Source organism: Capricornis sumatraensis, chromosome 5 (genome assembly GCF_032405125.1).
Source record: "Capricornis sumatraensis isolate serow.1 chromosome 5, serow.2, whole genome shotgun sequence".
Taxonomy (NCBI): domain Eukaryota; kingdom Metazoa; phylum Chordata; class Mammalia; order Artiodactyla; family Bovidae; genus Capricornis; species Capricornis sumatraensis.
The window spans coordinates 47,942,106-47,967,334 of NC_091073.1; the positions used below are offsets into that span (position 1 = coordinate 47,942,106).

Consider the following 25,229-nt stretch of genomic DNA (forward strand, 5'->3'; position numbering starts at 1 on the left):
GAAATCAGGTGGCTAGAGGGTCCTCTATTCCCCACACACATTGTGCTATCAACTTATAATACAGTTTTCAGGAACTAAGCATGGCAACGGCTGGCAACCCGGAAGCCTTCATTTCATCCTGTCGTCTCTGAAATAGGATGAAACGATGACATTTTGGAAAACTCTAGAGTTGTGAAAGGCTTTGTTCTCTGCCCAGCACATCTGACTTCTTCAGTTCCGGATGCGTTTTTCTATCCTACCCTTTCCAATTATTCCAACCTGTCCTTGTAGGACTTCACAAGGTCTCTGACTTAACTTCCTTCCCTAACTAGAACAGCACTTTGGGATTATGCCCCTTCTAGGAGAATCCCAGGGACGGGGGAGCCTGGTCGGCTGCCGTCTATGGGGTCACACAGAGTCGGACACGACTGAAGCGACTTAGCAGCAGCAGTGGTGTCTCTAAGGTACAGAGAAGAACATACTAAGTCACGATGTGTGTGGTAACTCTCAACCCCGACAGCCCCAGTGTCGTGTGCCCCCAGGGGGTCACTGCTGCTGCTTCTTTCTGTCCCATCGACTGTAAAACCAATAAATAATGCCCAAATAGACATTGCAGATCTACTTGCTCATCCGGCAGATCTTAGGACAAGATCATAGCCATTAAAATCGCATGAAAATCTGTCATTGTTCTGTGATACACTGCTTGTTGGAAGAGAACTCTAGACTTGGAGTCAGAGAAGATGGGGGCTTGAGCTGGTTCTGCCACCTCCCTCTTGCATGCCTGTAGGCAGAACACTGCCAGAACCTGCTTTTTCTGTAAGATGCATGTAATCATTCCTTCCCTGCCTTCTCCCCAGGGATTTCATAAGGAATATATGGCAGTACACCCCAAACTGCCACTTAAATTATAAACTACTAAAGAAATAAACTTTTTCTCAGAAATTATTTTATTTTAGTATTAGTAAAAATTCATTTGGATTTTTCTTTTATTCATGCAACAGACGTTTGGCGGGCAGCTGCTATATGCTAGGTGCTGTGTTAGGAACTGGAGAATCAGCAGGAACAAAACTACAGATACAACCCCAGTCATCAGGGAAATTTTAAACTCATGGGGAAGAGAAAGCATTATCACAAGAAGCAATATTCTTACCAATTAGTGACCTTAGCCATGGAAATGGGAGGGAAGAGGAGTGTTGAGAGGTTCATGGAGCTGAAAGTCCTCTAGTCATGGGATTTGGTTTAGAGAGGCCCTGAGTGCCTTCCCTAAGAAGTAACCCTAGGAACCAAGATCTAAACAATAAACAGGGGTTAACCAAGTGCAGAGGGAAGGGAAACAGCTTCAAAGACCTCATGGTGAGAGGGAGCCTGAACAATCTGAGGGACTGAAAGAAGGTTCCTGACACTAGAGTAGAGAAAGCAAAGGAGGTGAGAGTCCAGACCAAGTCAAGTCTAAAACGATGGTTGGGAAACAAGAGTCAGATTCTGTAACCAATTTTCACTTTGTTCTTCCCAGTACCAGGAAGCTGGTTATAAAGTCTTCAAGTATAGGTGCAACATGATAGGCTCTGAAAAAAGATTACTGTGACTGTATTGTGTGTAAAAGATGGAACCAAGTGGCAGTAGTTCAGGCAGTACTTAATGGTAGGTTGGTATGAGGCTTCCCAGGTGGTGCTAGTAGAGAACCTGCCTACCAGTGCAGGAGACCCAAGAGACCAGGATTGGGAAGATCCCTGGAGGAGGGCATGGCAACCCACTCCCATATTCTTGCCTGGAGAATCCCTGGACAGAGGAGCCTGGTGGGCTGTAGTCCATAGTGTTGCGAAGAGTCGAACACAACTGAAGTGATTTAGCACGCTTACGCAGATTCAGATACATCATTGGAGGTGAGAACTGAGAAATAATGGGCTTCCCCGAAGACAGAGGATGAAATGGTTGGATGGCGTCACCAACTCAATGGACATGAATTTGAGCAAGCTCTGGGAGCTGGTGATGGACAGGGAAGCCTGACATGCTGCAGTCCATGGGGTCACAGAGTCAGATACAACCGATCAACTGAACTGAACTGAACCGATGGCTCAATGATAAAGAATCCACCTGCAGTGCAGGAGACACTGGTTCAACCCCTGCTTCGGGCAGATCCCCTTAAGGAGGAGCTGGCAACCCCTCCAGTATTCTTGCCTGGAAAATCCTGTGGACGGAGGAGCCTGGCGGGCTACAATACATGGGGTCACAAAGAGTTGGACATGACTGAGCACACAAAAACTAAAAACTCAAAAAAAGTAGGAAGTAATAACCACAGGACTTGAAATTAAGTTGAATTGCAGTAGTACAAGTTGAGATGTATTTAATACTGTACTTATTCTTTGAATCAACAGTTCAAACCAGGACCCAGGGTAAATGGTGAAATTTTCCTTGTCAAGACATTATGCCAAAGTACTTACAAAATTTCCCTACTTGGTTTAATGACTATTTATTTTTCTCTAAGGCACGTTTTTTTAGTTTTATTGAGGTATAGTTGACAAATGAAATTATACATCATGGTGATTTGATATACATATACATTGTGAAAAGATTTCTCCCATCCAGTTAATTAACACATCCATAGTTGTTAACACTGTATTGTGTAATGAAATTTGCTAAGAGAATTCAAATATTCTCACTCCCCCCCCCAAAAATTATACTTTTCTCAACACTGACACCATGACCAAGCACTAATGCTATTGAACACCATCTGCCTTTGATCCCTTTTTCCAGTTAATATTATGACTCTTACATTTTTTTATATATCAGTGAGAAAAAAATTAGTATGTTTACTTGAAACCTGTAGCAGAACAACAAGGCTAATGCCTGTAACTGCTGTGCCTTTGAAGTTTATCCCAGCCTTATTCATAACATTAATTGGAGAATTCTTTCATTAACCGAAGGCAGGCCACATGCTGTGCATTTTGAAAGGTCAAATCTCTGAAAGAATTGTATTTCATTAAGGAAATCTCAGCACTGATATGAATAAAAATAGTCTCCACTTTAAAGCAGGGTGGCAAATACATGGCCCACATGGCTCACATGCCACCCTTCTGTCCTCCCATTTCCATGTTTGGGATGCTAACTGATAAAGTATGATTTTCTGCTGAGGCTTTTGAGAATCCCTCCTCAACACAGCTCTCTAGGCAGTCAGTTGATCAGAGTTGGAGCTTTTCTGTCATCCCTGTTTTAAGGCTGTGTAAATCCCCTGTTCCCCCAAAAACAAGTACTCTAAGGGCGTATTTATTTAGTTTTTCCTCCCACCACAGTTAAGGTTTGCCAGCTTTCATCTCCACGGACTTTGGGTCCTGTCTTCTTAGCCCACCTGAGCTCACAGGCAGCTGTGGATGTTTCCAGTCAGCTGACCGTCCTGCCTCAAGCACCAGTGTCTCCTGTTCTCCACCCCAGAAATTTCTGTGGCACTACAGGTGCTTCCTCAGCCTTACACAGGGATAACCCAGAAATGCAGGAAAGTTAGCACCCTGGAAGAGCAATACTCAGTGAGGAGCAACCATTTACCCGGTGGGAGAGGAGGGTCAGAGCCAAATGCCCTGGCCGCGCCGCTCCACAAGAGAAGGTTCTGATGTGTGTTCCCCAGGGCTCAGAAGAGCCGCAGGGGGCGTCCCAGGCTGGTCCCCAGTTCACTTTCCACATTCTTTATTTTTGCTTCCTGGGGTAAGCCAAGTCCTCACATCAGGGCCTGCTTTTGGGAAAACCCAAACTAAAATGGGCATCTTCTGTCTTCATGTTATGTAAAACATCGATTCACAGACTGTCGTCAGTGAAGTACCTCCTAATGATCCTTGGACTGAGGTATGGGCTCTGACCCTCCACTCCAGTCAAACCATGTGTCCTTCCTCTGTGCAGAGTCCCACAGGACAACCTGAGGGGTGAGAATGGGCGGAGGGGGAGAGAAAGAAACAAACTCAGCTGCACCATCAATTCCCACCACAAGCAAACAAAATTTTTATCTGTTTTGTGATTGATTGAAAAATACATTCCAAGGACAGTCCTATTTGTACTTTATCTCTGCCAACACTGCTTTAGTGATGCTACTTAGGGATGCCAGAACTTTAAATGAAGATGGAGCCTTAGCTTGTTAAGTTAGAGCAGGAGATAAGCATCAGTTCTGTCTATATTTCAGATATTAGTTTATAAATAATAATATATAAATAAATCATGCATAATGTTATATTTGTATCTATAACTCATAGACAAATAGAGATAAAATTGTTCTTTATAAGAAGTTCTATTTAAAATCACATCAGGGCAATGAATTGTCTCTATGCTTTGCTCAGTAAAGTGCCAAGAATACTTAGAAAAGAAAATGTCAGGGATTCACAGATTCTAGCACTTATAAGACTGCTGAGATACTGCTCAGTTGTGTTTAAACCTCTTCCCTGCTAAACAATCACTCTCATTTCCCTACAACTCTCTTTCAACAAATTCTGAAGTCTCAAATACCAGAGCACAGCATAACAGAAAGCAGAGAGGCAAGGGTGAAGAAAAATTGCCTCCTGGGGCAGTGATACAATTACATTAAACACCAAAGATGGAGGTAGAACTGTAAGAAGCCTTTGGGGTAGTATATAGAGACAGTCTCACAGTTTTATAGCACAAATGTTTCTTGCCAAACGAAGCAAACAAAATTACAAAGTTGTGTCAAAGAGAAGGCTCCCTACAGTCCAGAAAAGCTAAGTGACACCATTACCAGTGAAAGTCTGGTTACAAGCTGTGCACATGTGTTCACTGTTGTATGAACTCCAAACTGGGCATTATTTCACACAACTGAGTAAGCAGCAATCAGGCCATGAACCTGAATCTGGATAAATCTTCCCTAAAAAAAAAAGAAAAGTAACACCCAGCATGGAACATACAACAAAAAGCTAAGCATGTAAGAAAGGGATAATTATAATTAGCCTTCAAGGTCAACCTTCATGACACTGAAATAGATTTACTGTAGACAACAGAAGAAACTGAGAAAACATGCTTGGAATCCTCCAGTGCTAGAAGGTATGACATTTGAAAAAAAAAAAAAAAACAGAAATGGACAGAGCAGGTTGAAATGCAAAAATCAAGCAAAGTGATGCTTAACAAAGTAAGAGGGTCATAATAAACAAACCTGGAGGACTGTAATCATCTCAGAAGATTATGTTCACTAGAATCAGTAAAATGTAGAACTGATTGTTGTTGTTTAGTTGCCCAGTTGTGTCTGACTCTTTTGGGACCCCGTGGACTGTAGCCTATCAGGTTTCTCTGTCCATGGGATTTCCCCAGGAAAGGATAGTGGGGTGAGTTTCCATTTCCTTCCTAGGCTATCTTCCTGACCAAAGGATTGAACCTGCATCTCCTGCATTAGCGAGTGGACTTTTTACCACTAACCCACCAGGGAGTCCTGTAGAACTGATACTGTAAGCAGTTGATGGTGTCGAGACCCGATTGAGCAGTTTCCCAGCTACAGAACAGTAAATCTTCAGCTTTGTTCCATCTTAACAGCAATCACATGTACAATACTCTTCTACCAGTAATATTGATCCTTATCTCAAGATCCTCAACTTTAATCTGCAAAATCCCCTTAGCCATGTAAAGTAACACAACCAATTTTAAAGACGAATGTAGGAGGCCATTATTGTACCTACAAAATCAAGCATAATGCTATTTCTGAAAAAATTACACACATATACTGACAACCAAAATTCAAAACCCGAAGATGGTTTTATTAATCCTTTTGTAGCGTGGTTGTAATGGTATAAAAGGAATTGGAGGAGGAGGAATCAAGATGGCAGAAGAGAAGTACATGGAACTAATCTTCTACAAATACATCAAAAATACATCCACATGTGGAACAATTCTCACAGAATATCTTACTGAACACTGAGAAAAGGAATTGTGCTTAGTCATGTCCAACTCTTTGTGACCCTACAGACTGTATCTTGCCAGGCTTCTCTGCCCATGGAATTTTCTAGGCAAGAATACTGGAGTGGGATGCTATTTCCTACTCCAGGGGATCTTCCTGACCCAGGGATTAAACCCACATCTCTTGTGTCTCCTGCACTGGCAGGTGGATTTTTTACCACTAGCACCACTGGGGAAGCCCGAACAAAAAGATTAGGTGAGCGTTAAAAACAGGTTAGTTGATTACGTCTGAGTAATTATTATATAAATAGTTATAGGAAAATGTAAATCTAGGGACAATTTTAAACATTTTAAAAATCATGATATTGAATATAATCATTGTAAACCGGGGATACAATTTACATAGAGCACAAAGACTGTAGTGAGGTAAAAGTGGGCCACCTTACTTCTCTAACCAGGATAGAAGGAACTTAATGGAGAATCACAGTAGGATGAAAATAACTATTTACTTTGTTTAGCAAAGCAAAACAAGCCGTACTCCATATTTTGGGGCTTCCCTTGTGGCTCAGCTGGTGAAGAATCCCTGTAATACAGGAGACCTGGGTTCAATCCCTGAGTTGGGAGGATCCCCTGGAGAAGGGAAAGGCTACCCACTCCAGTATTCTGGCCTGGAGAATTCCATGGACTGTATAATCCTTGGGGTCGCAAAGAGTCAGACACCACTTGGCGACTTTCACTTTCATACTTTCATATAGCAACAGGGAACTTATAAGACCTAAAAAGGCAATTTAAAAGACCTTAAAAAGGAATGTTAAAAGAGTAAAAAACTTAAAAAAATGAAGAAGAAGATAATATATCCATTGTGACAATAAACTGTTAAACACCTTTCTGAAAAGTGGGCCTCTGTTTTGCAGAAAAAGAATTCAGAATACATCAAAGCCATCAAGTGGAGCAATGCACCATTTTAAATTGGTAAAATGTAAAGTGCACATTTATTTAGTTCCCACTGCAGTAGTCCCTATTATTATCGTCTTTGTTACAGATAAGGAGTCTGAACCTTGATCAGGGGACTCACTCACGGCCACCCGGGCATAAGCCATAATGCAAACCCAGAGCCTCACTCAGAGCCCGGAGCTTGATCCTGGCGTACATGCTGTGCCAAGTATGTGTGTAACCACACAGCTAGTGACAGGTGCAGCTGGGACTAGAGCCCAGGTCAGCGTCATCCCCCCTTCTGTGTGTACAACCTCTCCACTGTGCTGTGCCAGAAGTTGTTTTTCTGTTCTTATCTTTGTCTCATCCCCATGAACCAAACATTTTGACACAGGTTACTTTTATTCTCTCCTCCAGTTTCCCTGCATACTCAGAGCCCCTACAAACCCCCACTGCTTTGCCACTCTCAGCCACTATGAGTAAATTCTCCTACTCAGTCCCATCCCTGCCCCATGAGGTCGATCCTGGAGGTTTTCCCCAGAGATCTGCTCTGGCCTCTTGATAAGGACTTGGATGCTGGTGCTCTCTCAATTGGCATTAACTTCTCCCCTTTGCACTCTGGATCCCACCTCTTATCTCCTCATGAAATAATTCCACCAGTTATCTCCTTTTCTCTCAATCTTCAGACTCTGTCTCTGTTCAGATACCATCTCATCTAAATGCATGCTTCTCCAAAAGGAAATCTTCCCTTTATGGGCAGCTTTATTCTTCTCGTAGCCACTCTGACACTTCTCAGTTCCACTTCCTCACTTCCCATTCATTCAGACCCACTGAAATCTGATTTCTGCCTCTGTTCTAGCAATCAACGGCCACCACTGTGGCCACCTGTGACCCTCCTGTTTGACAAACTTCTTAAGGCCTTATTTTATGAGTATTTCTGTTTACTACTTCTTGAAACCTTTTTCTTTCTTGACTTTCAGTTACATCTCAGATACTTTCATTCATTCTACATGCCATGAAGTGGTCTCTTTTCATGCCACACAATTTTGGTGTCTTGTTTTAAGTTTAACCTAACATATTATATCTCTAATCCTGATAACCTCTATTAAGCGCCAGACAAGAAAGCCAACTACTACCTGACTTTACCTGAACCCAAGTTCACTAAGGTTGAGACTTCAAAATGTAGTCTGACTACATTTGAATCCAAACTCCAAAGGTACCTCAAACTCATTTTGCCCATAACCTAACTTTCTAGACTCCATTCAAAGAAACCTTTTTCCTGTATTTTGTATCTCAGCTAATGAAACCACCCAGTTTCCCAAGTTAGAAGTCATCACGGATTTCATCTTCTCCTTTATACTCCTCCACGCCAAGCAGATCATCCTGAGTATCTTGTGACTCTCTTTCTTGCTGCCCTCCTCACTCTTCACTGCTACTATTAATTCATTAAAATGTGTCTATTGAAGTATATGCGGTATGTCAGGCATTGTGCTAAGGACTGGGAATACATTGTGAACAAAATAGATATGATCTCCCCCAGTGGAATTTATACTCTAGAAGGAGAGATGAGCATTAAACTAACAATCTCACAAATACAATTACATAAATATGATTTCATAAATATATTTATATATAGTGATAAATTTCATGTGAAGAAAAATAGAGAATGCAATGAAACTTATTGTGAATGACTTAGATTTAAGATGAAGGGGCAGGGGCATCTTCCCTGAGGAGGTAGTGTTTAAGCTGACACATAAAGAAGGAGCCAGAGATGATTTGGTGGAGGGTTGAAAAGGGTAGGGAAATGAAGGAGCTTGTGCAGAGGCTCTGTGGTTAGAGAAGCCTGGCTTATAGTCAATGAATTTCAGTGAGTGAAAGGAAATAACCCATGAGGAAATAATTCTGGGGAGAGTGTGTGCGTGCTAAGCTGTTCAGTCATGTCTGATTCTTTGTGACTCTATGGATGGTAGCCCACCAGGCTGCTCTGTCCAAGGGGTCCTCCAGGCAAAAATACTGGAGTGGGTTGCCATTCCCTTCTCCAGGGGAGTGGTAGGGACAAACTTATATAAGTCCTTGGAGGTTTTGTGTTTTATCATAAATGTGTGGGAATCCATTTAAGGATTTTAAGCATAATCGGATTCAGTGACATCAGCAAATTTACTGTAGCTTCAGTTGAGGTAAAAGTGATGGTGAGCATGGACTATAATGGTGACTGTAGAGATGGAGAGAAGTGGGTTTGAAATAGATTTTGGTGGTAGAATAGACAAAAGTTGATGATAAGGAAATGAGGAAAAGAGATTAAGAATGACTTCAGGTTCCTGCCTTTAAAGTTTGGAAAGGCAGGTGAAATTTTCCCACATATTGAACACATAAGACAAGAAGTAGGAGGGAAGGCCGAAGCTTCCATTTTGCCTTGTTGAGTCTGTGGTGCTTGTGACACACTCACAACTTAATAAATATTTATTTAATGTTGGTGTAATTTAATGACTAAGGTGTTTAATCTCTCTTAAATTACTTAAAGATGTTTTTAGATGGGTTTCTCAATAGAAGAGAATTTAATGCTACATATCCATTATAATAAAGAAAATTGTTCTCAGAAATGGACTTTTCCGTTTTCAAGCTGATATCCTTCCACATTCCCATTGCCAACTGTTTATAGCTCACCATAAGCACATGGAGTGGTTTCTCTCTTCTTTGCCCTCCATCTTGTTCCTAGCATAAGCCCTTTGTAGTTGCTAATATTTTCAGCAAGCCTCACCTCAGTCTGAGTTTTAGCCTCGCTGACACAATTCTTCCTCTTCCAGTGTGTTGCTTTACTCCCGTTCAAGGCTGTCTACCTGGCCTGCTTTATTTTGAACGTATTCTTTATGTAACTGAGTTTATCAGAAGACAACATGTGCAGGCTTATCCTTTCTTGATACTTGCTGGGAAAACTTGAAATGGTCAGATTGCTCTCTCCATAAAGAACAAAGCCCTGGGGGGAAATGGCCTTCTGAAAAACAGCTTTATAGTGTTTATAAGTAAAACACTTTTATTTAAAAGATGCAGGAAAGATCATTTTAAAAGCATTGCAGAGAATGCCTCAACTCTCCACACAAAAATGGATTCTGTAGGCCAAAGATGGCAACTAATTTGAAATTTTCTTTGCAAACTGAATAATTTGCTTGACTGAAACATGGTGATGTTGAGGTTAGGGTACCACCAGCAGTATCTTAATGGAAAGGCTGTTTCTTAACCTAGGTCAGTTTCATTAAGAAAAAGTGCCCTTTTACTGATATGAAACAGCTTAAACAAATTTTCTAAGGTAACTGCAGGGTTTAACTCATTTAATGAATTTTAATAAGAAATACAAGATCAGTCAAAAACCTGAAAAAAAATGAATAACACTGAACTAGTTTTAATGGAAATTAGCTCATTATCCTGCTGGCTTACATTTACTGAAGGCTGAATTTTTGATGGAAAATTTGCCAGGCTGTGGGAAAATGGGAGGATCTTTAAATTAAAGATTAACTGTATTAGTGGTATTTTTCTCCCTTAAATTAGCCTTAACTGGAGGCTTTTTAAAACCTTGGGCCTTTCTCCCCTTTGGGAAACTTAAAAAAAAAAAAAAAAAGATGATTTCCTCTATAGGAAGAATTTCTCACTGTCCCTGAAATATTTTCAGGAAGTAGTAGGGACATGAATCTCCTTTATTAGTCACAATCCTTTACAAGAAATGATCATTTAAGAGATGGGAGGGTCTGTGCAAGTGGCCAGGTGGGTTTTCTAACCTCCAGCAGGGTACCAAGTTCAGTTCAGTTCAGTCGCTTAGTTGTTTCCAACTCTTTGCGACCCCATGAATTGCAGCACACCAGGCCTCCCTGTCCATCACCAACTCCCGGAGTTCACCCAAACACACGTCCATTGAGTCAGTGATGCATTCAAACCATCTCATCCTCTGTCGTCCCCTCCTTCTCCTGCCCCCAATTCCTCCCAGAATTAGGGTCTTTTCCAATCAGTCAACTCATCGCATGAAGTGGCCAGAGTACTGGAGTTTCAGCTTCAGCATCATTTCTTCGAAAGAAATCCCAGGGCTGATCTCCTTCAGAATGGACTGGTTGGATCTCCTTGCAGTCCAAGGGACTCTCAAGAGTCTTCTCCAACACCACAGTTCAAAAGCATCAATTCTTCGGCCCTCAGCTTTCTTCACAGTCCAACTCTCATTACCCAGGTCTTATATAAAATGTTCCCTATATAGGGTGTTCTCAATATCCCAGCACATTTGGAAAACTCAGCAGTGGCCACAGGACTGAAAAAGGTCAGTTTTCATTCCAATTCCAAAAAAAGGCAAAGCAAAAGAATGCTCAAACTACCACACAATTGCACTCATCTCACATGCTAGTAAAGTAATGCTCAAAATTCTCCAAGCCAGGCTTCAGCAATACGTGAACCGTGAACTTCCTGATGTTCAAGCTGGTTTTAGAAAAGGCAGAGGAACGAGAGATCAAATTGCCAACATCCGCTGGATCATGGAAAAAGCAAGAGAGTTCCAGAAAAACATCTATTTCTGCTTTAGTGACTATGCCAAAGCCTTTGATTGTGTGGATCACAATAAACTGTGGAACATTCTGAGAGAGATGGCAATACCAGACCACCTGACCTGCCTCTTGAGAAATCTGTATGCAGGTCAGGAAGCAACGGTTAGAATTGGACATGGAACAACAGACTGGTTCCAAATAGGAAAAGGAGTACGTCAGGGCTGTATATTGTCACCCTGCTTATTTAACTTATATGCAGAGTACATCATGAGAAACGCTGGACTGGAAGAAGCACAAGCTGGAATCAAGATTGCTGGGAGAAATATCAATAACCTCAGATATGCAGATGACACCACCCTTATGGCAGAAAGTGAAGAGGAGCTAAAAAGCCTCTTGATGAAAGTGAAAGAGGAGAGCGAAAAAGTTGGCCTAAAGCTCAACATTCAGAAAACGAAGATCATGGCATCCAGTCCCATCACTTCATGGGAAATAGATGGGGAAACAGTGGAAACAGTGGCTGACTTTATTTTTTGGGGCTCCAAATCACTGCAGATTGTGATTGCAGCCATGAAATTAAAAGACGCTTACTCCTTGGAAGGAAAATTATGAGCAACCTAGATAGCATATTCAAAAGCAGAGACATTACTTTGCCAACAAAGGTCCGTCTAGTCAAGGCTATGGTTTTTCCTGTGGTCATGTATGGATGTGAGAGTTGGACTGTGAAGAAGGCTGAGCGCTGAAGAATTGATTCTTTTAAACTGTGGTGTTGGAGAAGACTCTTGAGGGTCCCTTGGACTGCAAGGAGATCCAACCAGTCCATTCTGAAGGAGATTAGCCCTGGGATTTCTTTGGAAGGAATGATGCTAAAGCTGAAGCGCCAGTACTTTGGCCACCTCATGTGAACAGTTGACTCATTGGAAAAGACTTTGATGCTAGGAGGGATTGGGGGCAGGAGGAGAAGGGGACGACAGAGGATGAGATGGCTGGATGGCATCACGGACTCGATGGACGTGAGTCTGAGTGAACTCCGGGAGATGGTGATGGACAGGGAGGCCTGGCGTGTTGTAGTTCATGGGGTCGCAAAGAGTCGGACACGACTGAGCGACTAAACTGAACTGAACTGATAGTGTGTTCAAATTTAGGAAATGAAAATGTAGACTTCCCAATTAAATTGAATTTCAGATAAACAAGTAATTTTTAATATAAGTATGTCCTATGCAGTATATGTCTCATGCAGTCAGTCTACAGGACATCCTAAAAAGTTACTCATTGCTTATCTGAAATTCATATTTAACTGGGCAACCACAGTCCTATAATTTATTAATATTGTATTTAGTTGATATGTAAATTTGATTTAACTCTCAGTATAAAACTGGTTTTGCCTTCTCTCCTCTTCCATTTTTAAGAGTCAGAATTTCTTGTTTAAGATATTTGTACTGTGTTTCTGTTTCTCTGCCCGTCTAATTGTGCTTTTACATGAGGAATTAAAAATATTTTTTAACTCTATTTCTTGTTCTAAAAAAGACAGATTTTAGAGATCTAATTCAGTTTTGTGCTTCATATTAAATGCATTGAAACTTCCCTATTGGCTGCATCTAAATTTTCCCATTTATTCTCTTAATTTTTCCTTTTTAAAATGTCCCTACTCATGTTTCAGTTAGCTTATAACTGTTTCTTGAGGTCTTTCACTTTTATTGTCTTTAGAGTTAGAATTAAATAAATGTTTGGATTCATACACAAACACATCAACACACTTCAGTAAATGATCAGTATGGAAAACAGGTCAAGTTATTATAATAAATAAATAAAATAAATACATTTTTTAATTCTATAAGAGAATTATAATATTCTACTTTCTGTAGAAGTAGGGGAAATAAAGGCCAGAAATAAACTAAAATATAAAGCAAGTTTTATTAGTTTAAACAAAAATCTTTTTTATGAATTTGCCTTTGAAAAAAGGACTATCAGCTCTGAAAGGCTTAAGAAAAAGCTATCTATATTCCTCATCCTGTATCCCTGTGAGTGTAGGTGGTGAGACACCCAAAAGTAATTGTCTCAACAAACCAAACCTGTCTTCCTCCTGTGATCTGTTTTGGCCAGAATGATTTCAGAAAAAGAAAAGTTCCAGAAATAAGAATTTAAAAGTTCTTATTTTGTTTGGGGGTATTTTATGTTAGTTGCAATAGACTAGATTTCTTAGAGGTGTAATCCCTGCAAAAATTTATTGTACATTTATTATCATTTGACCCACATTAGTATAGCATTTGACCTATGTTATTTGACCCATGCTATTATAGTATTTATGGAGCTCTTCCAATGAAGCCGAGCAGAAAACTGGAGATTAGTCATATAGAAATGATTTTATCAATTAATTGGGCCAAATTGGGTATACCCAAAATAGATGTTTTCTTTTCTTTCTTTATTCTTTTGCATTTTTATTTACACAATTATCAAAACAGCAAACTGCCAACCAATTAAATCTTTAAAGAAGAATTGCATATCTTTTTATATAATTTATTTTTAATTGTAGGATAATTGCTTTACAGTGTTGTATTGCAAAATAAATGTTTTCTGTTCATCTTCATTTAAGTGCTTATAGCATGATTGCTAATTTGCCAGAGGAACTCTAAGTCTCACGTAAGTTATTTATTTTTAAGGAAATCTATTCTGATACTATTTCTGCTACCTAAAATTACTTACTCTGAAACAAGCAGCTTCTCTCTGACAATGACTCAGAAAGTGAAGCTATTGCTTCGGAGATTGAAGCCTCTTTCTCACAATTCAGCATTAGGCATATTTCAGAAACTGCCGTAATGGGCACAGTGGAGAAGTCCTGGGTGATGCCAATAGTCTGAGGTCAGACTGAATAAAACCACCTCAAAAGAAGAGGAAGCCAACGTGCCAGTGATGACAGGTGGTCAAATTAAATGGCCCTCTCTCCTTGTCTGATCTTAACCAATGTCCCTATTATGCCATTTCAGTTCAGGCACCGTAACTGCCAAGAGATCCCATGATTATACATTTTCCCCAGGAGGAATAATCATCTTTTAAGATAATGCCCCATGTGGAGATGAAAGCTCCATAAAAAGAAACCATTTTCAATACATCTGTAAATCTAAGAAACTCCCAGCACCTAGCAAACGTAAAGCAGCAAATACTCAAAATCCATTCTGGCACTGCAGGAAGAAGAAAAAGGAGGAACATAGAGGAAGCAGAGGAAATCACTGAATGTTTTAACATTGTGAGAACCTATAAATGACATCTTTTCTCAAAAGAACCATTGCTGACAATTCCATGAAACAGCAAATAAATTTTATTTAAACAGCAAATAACTATTATTCTTCAATGAGAATAATAGTTAATTGGCCAATAGGTCACAATGCTTTTCACTTTTATAATTATTGGTCAAATTATTTTCATTGGCCTTTTACAGAAAGAGTCAAAGAGATAAATATATTTATTTATCTGTAATTTTACTCTCAGCTGTTATCAAAAAGGATGTGATTAAATCCTTGCAATTAAATTATAATCAAGCCACACATTGAATAGAACTTTTTTAATAGTTGGAAAGAGAAATAAGAACATACATACAAAGTATACGAGAAAGTAAGCCAATTTCACCCATCTCCTTAGGTGAGATAGTTGTTATACTTCAGCATTAAATTTAACTCTGTGTTCCAAGGAAAATTGAGGAACATGATGGCTTACATGCTTTCACTCTTTTCATAAAATGCAGCATCAGCTATTTACAACATTTGTGTTGAGGTGTAATTAGTATTTAAATTAGTACTTATACTCTGCCTGCGTTGGATTGCTTCAGCATCTAGATAAGTGTGTGTCTAGTTTTCTGTGGAGATTTCCTATGAATGGAAATAGTCAAAAACCATGGCCCATCCTATGCCAGTCCAAGTTTTAAAAGTAATAAACATTACATGGCATATTTTCAACATTCCATTTTTTATTGGGCATTTTATCAGACACCACCTTATATTAACATGAGTGAAGTCATTGAAAGAGGGGAGAGACGGTATGAGAAGAAAGTAATTTTGTTCTGTGTGCTAGATTGTGTTTTGGCTTGCTGGGGTCAGTGTATAATAAAATAATAACAATAAAGGAAAAAGGAATTAATCTGTCCTTTACTTTTAATTATCTTAAAGGTCATTCAGATCAAACAAAGTCAGTTCAACCGTCCAACCATTTGTGATCATTAAGAGAGTTCAATGAGTTGAAAAAATCCTGTCTTTGATGATACATGATTCACTCCATTAACAAACATTTTTAGCCACTTCTTCATGAAAAACATTGTGCTGTCACTAGAGCAGAGGGATAATAAAATAGATATCTGCTGTAGAGATGTCAGTGGGAGAAACAGCTCATATGCAATTATAGTAGAATCTATTCATGATATAAGTATATACATTATTTATAAATGTAGGATTAATGAAGGCTTGTTGATTGATTTCTAACCACATAAAGCAGGTACATAAAGAAGAATTATTTGTTGTACTAATCACAGGTGTTAACCTTTAAAAGTCTTAATTTCTATCTATATTCTCTCTGTCTGTCCCTCTCTACCCCCCTCACTGTTTCTCATTTTCTCTCTGTCTCTCTGTCCCTCTCTCTCGCTCTCTTTCTCTCTTCCCATCTCACCCACCCACACCCAAACCCACACCCACACACAGCTAAGGCTGTGCCACAGAAATCCCAAAGGATGACTCAGCCTTAGCTCTTGTAAAGTGACTGATCTTTTGCCACACAGCTCCTCACCATCACTGGGCTTCAGAATCCTCAGCTGCCGTATAAAGAAATATTCCTAGAATCATTAATATAATTCCAATAAAATTGGTCACTTTGAAAAAAAAAAACTGTGCAGCTAGGCAGAATGTGTTGTTGTTGTTTCCTATTAACTTATATAAAGTACTTGCGGTTGTCTTAATATCATGCTACCTGTAAGTGGTAGTGGAATGTATTTTCAAAGTTCATATATTGTTTTCTTTATTGCAGGTTTCTTTTCTCCATGGAAAACCCCAAAGCCTGTAAGTTGAAATTCTTCTTCTTTATTACTAGTTATGATTACAATTCCACTAAATAAGATTTGAATTGGGTAACCTCAAAAATCCCTTCCTCCTTTGAGATTTTTGATGTCAAAAGAACAAGTTCTCTGTGAAAAACTAATTTGTCTTACTTTCCTATAAAGATTGTTTTGTTTTTTTATATTTTTACAAAATAAGCATTAACACTGTTCAATATGGTGTGCTGAAAATTCTTTAGAAACCTTTGTTTTCACCATCAGAAATACCATCGTTTCTTACTGCACTGAATTTTTAAAACAATACAAATTATAGACCCAGATGTCCTGACCTACAAATTAAATCTGATCCTCAAGAAATTTCACTGTATATTTATTTGTGTTTATATTTACATTTTAATGCATACAGAGCTAAATACATGTGTGTCTGTGAAACACTTTGTGTTTTTCCACCATAAATGACAGTCACTCAAAGTGGTGCTCTGAATTTTCAGAAACTGGTGATCTCTGCTGTCACCTAGTCTCTCTAAGCCTAGTTTCTTTATCAGCTGTCCTGAAATGTTGATGCTAACGTAGGAGACTGGTATTTTATTAATCTTTTTGTGACACAAGTTTAGACAAGTTGCCTTCCCAGCTGGAGATAATCTTTACTTGCCATTAGATTGACTCTAGTTTGTCCAAGTCCCGAGAGCTGGGACTAGCTTTCTGGGGTCCCATTCTATGCTGTGTTAGAATAGCCGACCCTAACTGAGATGGCTAAAACCCACAAGTGGAAGAGAGCTGTGGCAAAGTGATTCAAGTTAACAACAAAAAACAAAACAAACAATTTTAAAAAAATCTCAAAATCTCAGGGAATCACATCTTCCACCTACTTTTCTTTCCTCTCACAGTAAGTAGCCCTGACACCAGTGGCCCCTGGTTTGGCCAGTGAGTAGGACTTCTTGGGTTAATTTTATGCTCCTTTTTTCCCCCTTTTACTGAAGGAATATTTAAGTGCTTCATTTTCTCATTTTAGAAATGATTTTGCATATTTTTCAAGCACAATAACTGGCTTAGTTAAATAACATGGCTTTAAAATTATTTGAAGACATGTGAAAATAAAATATTATTGATCCCTGGAGTATGCCTGAGGTCCAGGTTTCTCTCAAAGAGAGATGAGAAAACTGGGAGCTGGTGATGAGAGGCCCATGCTCTCAGAACTTTCACACCAAGCGTGTCCTCATTTGGGATTCGGCTCATCTGGTCCACAGAGAATATCAGATGAGAAAACTAGTCTTACTTGGGCCTAGTTAAACTATTTAGTGATACATGTGATTTTGAAAACAAGTATTTAAAAATATTTAAAATGAAGTTTGTTTTGCCTTGACCAAAATCTGAATAATTCCTTCCTTTCACCACCAGAGTTAAAAATCTGTGTTCTGTGGTTACACATATCTTTATCTAATTTAAGAAGGAATCTTGCAACCTCATCATGGTGCTACAATTATGTAATCTACTGATTTCCTTATATATACCATATTTACACAAATGATGCCATTTGGCATAATTATAGTATCTGCTGTCATTACGCTAATTACATCCACACTCAATAATTTCATAGAACTCAGTTTAAAATTAATCCTGAACCCAGGCATCCCTCCAAAAGGTAGGGCTTGGACTTCCAGGTCCTAAGCTAAATGAAGATAGAGGACTGTCAGTGTAATGCCCTCCATGCATCTACCAGAAATTCTTCAGATTAGGGACTCTGGTGACAGGCCAGGTGTACGGTGGTTTGGGGTGCAGGCTCTGAAGGCTTACTGCCTGTGTCCAAACTGTGCTTCTCCTTACTAGCTAGGTTGCCTTTGACTAGCTGCTTAAGCTTTCAGTATTTCAAGTTCATCTATAAATGGGGATAATAATAATACTCCTCTCATGGTTATTGTAAAGAGTCTATGACTTAATCCATGTAAGGTGCTAAAGCAGAGCCTCTGACATGCTCAAAAATATAAAATACTGTCATTCTAGAAAGCAGACCTCCCACGAATAAACTCTTAATAAATTAATCACTCAATGAATGAACATAGTTTGCAAAACTATTTACTTAAACAAATATATAAATACATACCCACAGTATTTGGATTTATACACTCTCACCTTTGAAGAGGATTGATGACATTTTTAATCAGGATAAGGCAATGTTATCCTGAGTGAGATCACCCCTTCTCCTGGTCCTGTGTCACCTCCTGACCTTCTTCTGTCCTACTGATCCACATCTGAAACTAATCCACATCAAGATAGTCACTTCTGTTTAACAAGCAATGCACTAATTGTAGTGAGTTCTTGTTCTCTTCATCTGGAAGGAATCCAAGCTCATTCTTCAAGTACTGAATCAAGCCAAATGTCTTCATCTCCCAGCCCTGCCCTAAAATAGTAAGGAAGTGTGTTTAGACTATCCCAGCTTCTACAGGTAGCAAGCAGTTTCTAGTTTTCATGGGAAGGACAACTTACCTTGTTCACAAGCTCTCTATTCTCAATGTGCATCCTAGAATCAGAAGGTGGGTTTAAAAAAACTGACCACACCATGATCGATTTTTTTGTGTTTTACTCTTTGATATCCCATTGTGGATTATATGTCCATTCTGTCCACTGCTTTCTCAGTGACTATATTTTCATACAGTTAAAACATTCACTCATTCATCAAGGAGAATAGAAATACAAGTCTCCTCCCAGATAAAGAAAACAATTTTGTTTCCATTTTTCCTTACTCTAGAAAAGTGTTTATGAATATTGGCATAGGTAAGGACATGGCTAGGACTGTGGAAAGTTCCAATCAGAAGCCTTTTTGACAGGTAAACGCCTGACGGGTAACACAGCTCTTCAGAGGTCAAGGCCAGGAAGACATTAGGTGGAATAAGAAGTTGGGGTAAGAATCTATGTGGTTCATGAATATTGAGAGGAACTAGTGAGTACAAGGTAACCCAGCTGGAAGGCAAAAGTGCAGAGACCAAGGTATCTAAGAAAGTATTGAGAAGTCAATAGAGTTGCTCAGTCATGTCGGATTCTTTGCGACCCCGTGGACTGTAGGCTGCCAGGCTTCTCTATCCATAGCGTTCTCCAGGCAAGAATACTGGAGTGGGTAGCCATTCTCTTCTCCAGGAGATCTTCCCAACCCAGGAATAGAACCCATGTCTCCTGCATTGCAGGCAGATTCTTTACTGTCTGTGTCACCAGGGAAGCCCTTAATACCTATGGCTGATTCATGTTGATGTTTGGCAGAAATCAACAAAATTCTGCAAAAGCAATTATCCTTCAGCTAAAAAATAAATTAAAAAAAAAAAGATGCTGTCAGATCAGCACATCAGCTCCAGAGAACAGGGGTGGGGGTAGGGGGATGGTGATCCCACAACAGGAGGTTTCCACCATGGTCTTCTAGGTCTGAACTTCAAATGACTTGATAAGAGGGTGGGGGAGTGAAGGACTATGAGTCTTCTTTTTTAGTAATTTCATGGGCACTGTGATTATCTGCTCTACAGTCTTACAAATCCCTGACAGAGTGACTCGAGGGTTGATTAATGTCACAGCAAGACACTGTGAATGCTTTACTAAGCATGAACTGGACTCAACAAATTTCTCCATCTCAGTGCTGTAGACATTGTAGAATTTTTCTATCTGCCAAAGAAACTTTCCTAAACAGTGCCAAAAGCATTATTTATTTTGTAGATTTAAGAATGTTTTTTAGATTACTGATATTTCACCTGAAGCATGTTTACTCCAGTGACTGTACATGAACAGTATATATACTAGCAAGACTTATGGGAGAATCAGATAACCCTCCGTGGAAGATAGAAATAAATAGACATTTGCTGAAGCCCTTTGATGACAAGTGGAATACTCAGTGATTCAGACCATATTTCTAATTTATTTACTTTTCAGGATTAAGTATCTTATGTTTAGAAACAGAAGGGAGAAAGTCACAGACAAAATGTACCCACATGGTGCCTGAAGTCAGTTAAAATGAAAAATAAAAAAGAATATGCCTTTAGCCACAGTGTGGGTCTTCCTGTCAGAGCACAAGCACAGAGAATGGATCACCAAAGGAACCTACAATGGCTTCCTAGGCAAATTTTACTTTCAAGTGAATTATGAAGTGCATATTTAAAGGTTTTTACTAAATGAGAGCGAAAGGGTCACTGAGCAGAAAATTAGCCAGGACTCTAAGCAAATTTACCAACTATTCCCCTCAATGTATTACTATGTTAAAAGAAAAAAAAGGACTCCCATTATAGTCATAGATTTGTTTTTGACCCAGGGTCGGGCACTGACAGCTGCTGGACCTCTCTGTGCTCCTAGAGATCATGTTTAATATTAGGGAGTTGAACTCAGCTAGGGGTTTTCCATCTTTGTTAGTTATAGAACCTTTGTTCAAATGAAATCTTGGTCAGTAGCACATAAAGTAAACACATTAAAATGAAGCCAAGTGTCTTCTTAGTTTTTTCTGAAAGCTATAATAAAATAGATTGGTGTTTTATAAAAACAGGAATATATTTCTCATAGTTCTGCAAGCTAGAAGTCCAAGATGAAGGCACCAGAAGATTCAGTGTTGGTCAGAGCCTGCCTCCTAGATGGCTGTAACCTCACCTGGGTCTTGGGACTACAGAGTTCTCTGGGGTCTCCTATATAAGAGCACCAATTCCATTCATGAAAACTCCAGCTTCATGACCTAATTATCTCCCCAAAGCTCCACCTCCTAGTAGTGTTACCATGGGTGTTAGAATGTCAATATATGAATTTCAAAAAAGCTCAAATATTCAGGCCTTATCTCCAGTAGTACTGAGAGAAGGGTCAGTGACCCATTTCTTTCCCAGTTTGCTGAATGGTCCAACCCCTGCCACAATCCGAAGTACGTAAGTGGATCACAGGGACCTTTGTGTTATATGCTATCTCACATCCTCTCCAGCTTTAAAACATGTATTGTTGATAGGTGACAGCTGGCATTGAAGCCCTAACCAAACAATAGCTGTTATGAAAACAAAAGCAGCAACAGTGCAGTAGAGACTAGAAAGTTATAATCCTGCCTAGCTCAAAATAGTGTGTATCAAAACTGGCCTTCAAGAAAGAACAGGTGACCATATTTTATTGATTTCACCCATTCACTAAATTTGCATTTTCTGAGTACTTGCTGTGTGTTGATAATGCAACAGTGAGAGAGACTATGTCCCCTGCAGTCTCTGTGCCCAGCATCATCTATGCGCGGAGACAACGGTGGACTTGTGATTCCACTTGAGTGTGAGGGGCAGGTAGTGGGTACCATGCGAACACCCAGGAGGCACAAGTAGCCAGATCAGGAAAGGTCAGCAAAGGCCTCCTGGGGGAGGGGCCTCATCTGAATCTAGAAGCCAGGTGTAATGAAGATGAGAGATGGAAGAGTGCAAAATAGGTAAACTCTGCAAGCAGAAAAAGAAACAAAATATGCAAGGGAGAGTACCTGTAGGGTTCTAGGGAATGAGAGGAGGGACCATCAGTGGAGATGAGAAAGAGGATCAGCTGGAGAGCTGCCATGCCCCACTAGAAAGTGGCGTTTATCCTGAGGACTACACTCACATAGTGCAGAGTTTCAAACAAGAGGGTATCCTAATCTCATTCTACACACAACAAGTTTAGTCAAAACTGAAAAGCTGAAGTTGAGTTTGAAAGAGAAATTGATTGGTTGTTTAAGTTGGTTGTGTAAACAGGTGATCTTGGTGAACGTGGCTTTCTCCTTGATAAAAAGAAATGAGTCCTCACTTTACCTCACAGGGCTATAGTGACGATCAAAGAAGATAATGTAAGTGAAAGAACTTGGTGAACTAAAAGTATTCTACAGACTGTTAATAAATCATGATGGTGGCAGCAGCAGCATTTTGGAGAAGAAACCACTGGATCAGCAGTAAATGAAGCTTCATAGAAGACTTTGAACAATTCAGAAACCCCAAAGGGTTCTATAACTACTTATCAACCATGAGGAAAGTGATTGAATGTTCAAGTATAGGAAGTGGTTTGGATGTATATAGGTGTCAAATGAATAGCTGCAGACTATTTTCTTCAGTAAAAATGGTGTCATGAATTGGAGCCATCTTAGAAAAGGAACAAAACCATACAGTTATAAGCACTTACAGATAAATTATCTTGAAATACATACAGTGTCTTATTTTATAGAGAGAAAAAAACAGATTCAAAGAGATTAAGTGATTTGCTGAAAATTACTACCTGGTAGGTGACAAGGTTATGAAAGTTTGCGTTCAAAAGTCAAGCAACACATGTATTTATAACCATCTATGGTGCTTTATTATATAGAAATAGAATTTTTTCTTTCAGCGCTTCTACCAAAGTTTTGAAAGTTTTGTAAAAGAAAAGTCTGCAGGACAAGGAAGTCGAACTTAAATGTGAGGGCTGTGGTGTGTGACAGGGAAACAGCAAGAAAGAGTTTATCATCAGTCATCTTCTCTGTTCTCTTTGGCTTTACAGATAATGGACCGATGGGAGAACCAAGGCAGTCCTCAGACGAGTTTATCTGCTCCGGCCATACCACAGAACCTGCCCTTCCCGCCCGCCCTTCACAGGAGTTCCTTTCCTGACTCAACAGAGGCCTTTGACCCAAGGAAGCCTGACCCATATGAGCTCTACGAGAAATCGAGAGCCATTTATGAAAGTAGGCGTAAGTGAAAGCCACATAAAACAAGAGTGCATTACAAATAGCTGAAGCCCTGCCAGGGGATTTATTGAGGCTGGAATGATCTGGTGTGATTTTATATTTTGAGGTTCAAAACCTATCTCTAAAGTAAAGCCAGCTGATCTAAACTTTTCCTTAAAAAAGAAAAAATCTATGTCAACTCAAAAAGAGCTTATATCTTTTGGGTTTAAATTTTGTTTCCTCCTTTTTTTCCCCTAAATCCTTTAAGAAAATCAGAAACTTGGTGGGGAAAGAGGGCAAAGGGTAAGCCGTAGAGAAAGAGATGACTAGCTTTATTTAAGCCACCAGATAATAAGAAGAAATAGTTAGGATTTTTATGTTTAATCTGATCTTAGTCTGAAGCATAGATTTTCTTAGAGCATGAATGCAGTCACTGAAGATTTTAGGAATGTGATTAAAATGTCAACCAAGTCCTTCCAACTCATGATGGTGAAAGTAATGGTTCTAAAAGAAGCAAAGAGCAGGTGCCAATCATTTCTACCTGAAATTTCTGCTGCTTGTTTAATGCACTGGGGCCCGTTCGAAAGTTGAGTCATAAAATATTGTGTAGGCACTTGTCACCCTATTTAAAAGTCTTCTAAAATCATTTCATTGCACTTTATAAATATTAGAAAACAAAGGCTTTTAATATTGCATATGCATTCACTGAGCCATTTTTCACCACCTAACATCATCTCTTTTGAATGTTAAAGAACAGGAATCCAAATGGCTTGAATGTATAATCTATGAAGGAAATACACAGTATGATATGAACTTGAGTAATGGCTTGAGAAAACTAGCCTAAAGAGCAGGGTTTGGTTCCCGGTGCTCCTGTTTACAGTCTGCTGATTTCCTTTGTTTCGGTATTCCACCAGTGCCTTCTTTCCACCTTTATCATCTGAAGCATGAATAGCAAGTTTTAAATTGTGTGTGATCTCAGAGGATCTCAAATCTGCTTACTCTTTGATGAGCTCAGGGGCTGAGAATTATATGCCCAGCTGGTAAGAGAGAAAGTAGACATAATACCCTTTCCCCATCCTCTACAACTCTCTGTAAAAGTAATTTTACTTGATGAACTAGTTAGGACAGCAGGCCATTGAGAAATCACTCTCATCAAAATGAACCTACCCCCTGCCACCACCACCCCTGCCACTCTTTTAAAAATAATTGGCTGTGTCAGGGCTAGTGTGTTTCACTTTTCTCCTTCTGGCTGAACAACTAAAATGTTTTTAAAGGGCTCTGCGGAGAAGGCAATGGCACCCCACTCCAGTACTCTTGTCTGGAAAATCCCATGGGCAGAGGAGCCTGGTAGGCTGCAATCCATGGGGTCTCTAAGAGTCGGACACGTCTGAGCGTCTTCCCTTTCACTTTTCACTTCCATGCATTGGAGAAAGAAATGGCAACCCCCTCCAGTGTCCTTGCCTGGAGAATCCCAGGGATGGGGGAGCCTGGTGGGCTGCCGTCTATGGGGCCACACGGGAGTTGGACACGACTGAAGTGACTTAGCAGTAGCAGCAGTAGTTAGAATGTCTTTGCTCTGATAGAATAAATTTTTTCACTGTGTAATACAGAGTATGAATTCATGGTGTTAATGGTCATTATATTGAAAAAATAGGAATGATTTCAGCACAGTTCTTAATACCTTTAGTAATCAAGCTGACCTTTAGCACCATGAGGAGACACCCAAGTTGAGTTCTTTGCCTGCTCTCACTAACTGGGAGATAAGAAAACTAAGTGTAAATGAGTAGAGATCAGGATACAGCAGTCCTAACTCAGAAGGTGGAACATATCCTCCTGTCCTTGCTTGCTGAATTTTGTGGTTACCTTTAGAGAATTTCAAGAGATGCTTCCTCCTGTTTTTATCCCTTCATTAGTCATTTGCTTCCATCCTTTTGTGGTTTCCTGACCAATGCAAGCTTTATTATTCAAGACAAAGGCAGTGTTGCTGTTTATTCTGTCTTTTCTTTATGGTGTCTAATGCTCTTTGTGGAAAGGAATGGTGTATGACCTTCTTTTAACCCTGAACAAATTCTGATTTCTTTATCCAGCCCCTGTAATGCTCCTTCTGTTCATTGCCTTTCCACTCCTCACCTGTGACAAACCTCACAACGCAATCCGCCTTAACCTCCATGACTTTCTTTCTCGGTCCTGCTTTGGGAGCTCTGTACCCCTTTGTGTCTGCAGCCACTTGAACAACAAACATCCT

The 25,229-nt window shown here is 39.7% G+C and overlaps 1 protein-coding gene across 2 annotated transcripts in view; it reads left to right on the forward strand.

Annotated features, from left to right (window-relative positions):
* MAGI2 (membrane associated guanylate kinase, WW and PDZ domain containing 2) overlaps positions 1-25,229 on the forward strand; it is a 1,476,322-nt gene that overhangs the window by 1,254,078 nt on the left and 197,015 nt on the right. For both annotated transcript variants that reach the window (XM_068972797.1, XM_068972798.1), the window contains exons 11-12: positions 16,311-16,342; positions 22,819-23,008. In XM_068972797.1, coding sequence (XP_068828898.1) covers positions 16,311-16,342; positions 22,819-23,008 — 222 coding nt within the window. The remainder of the gene's footprint in view (positions 1-16,310; positions 16,343-22,818; positions 23,009-25,229) is intronic.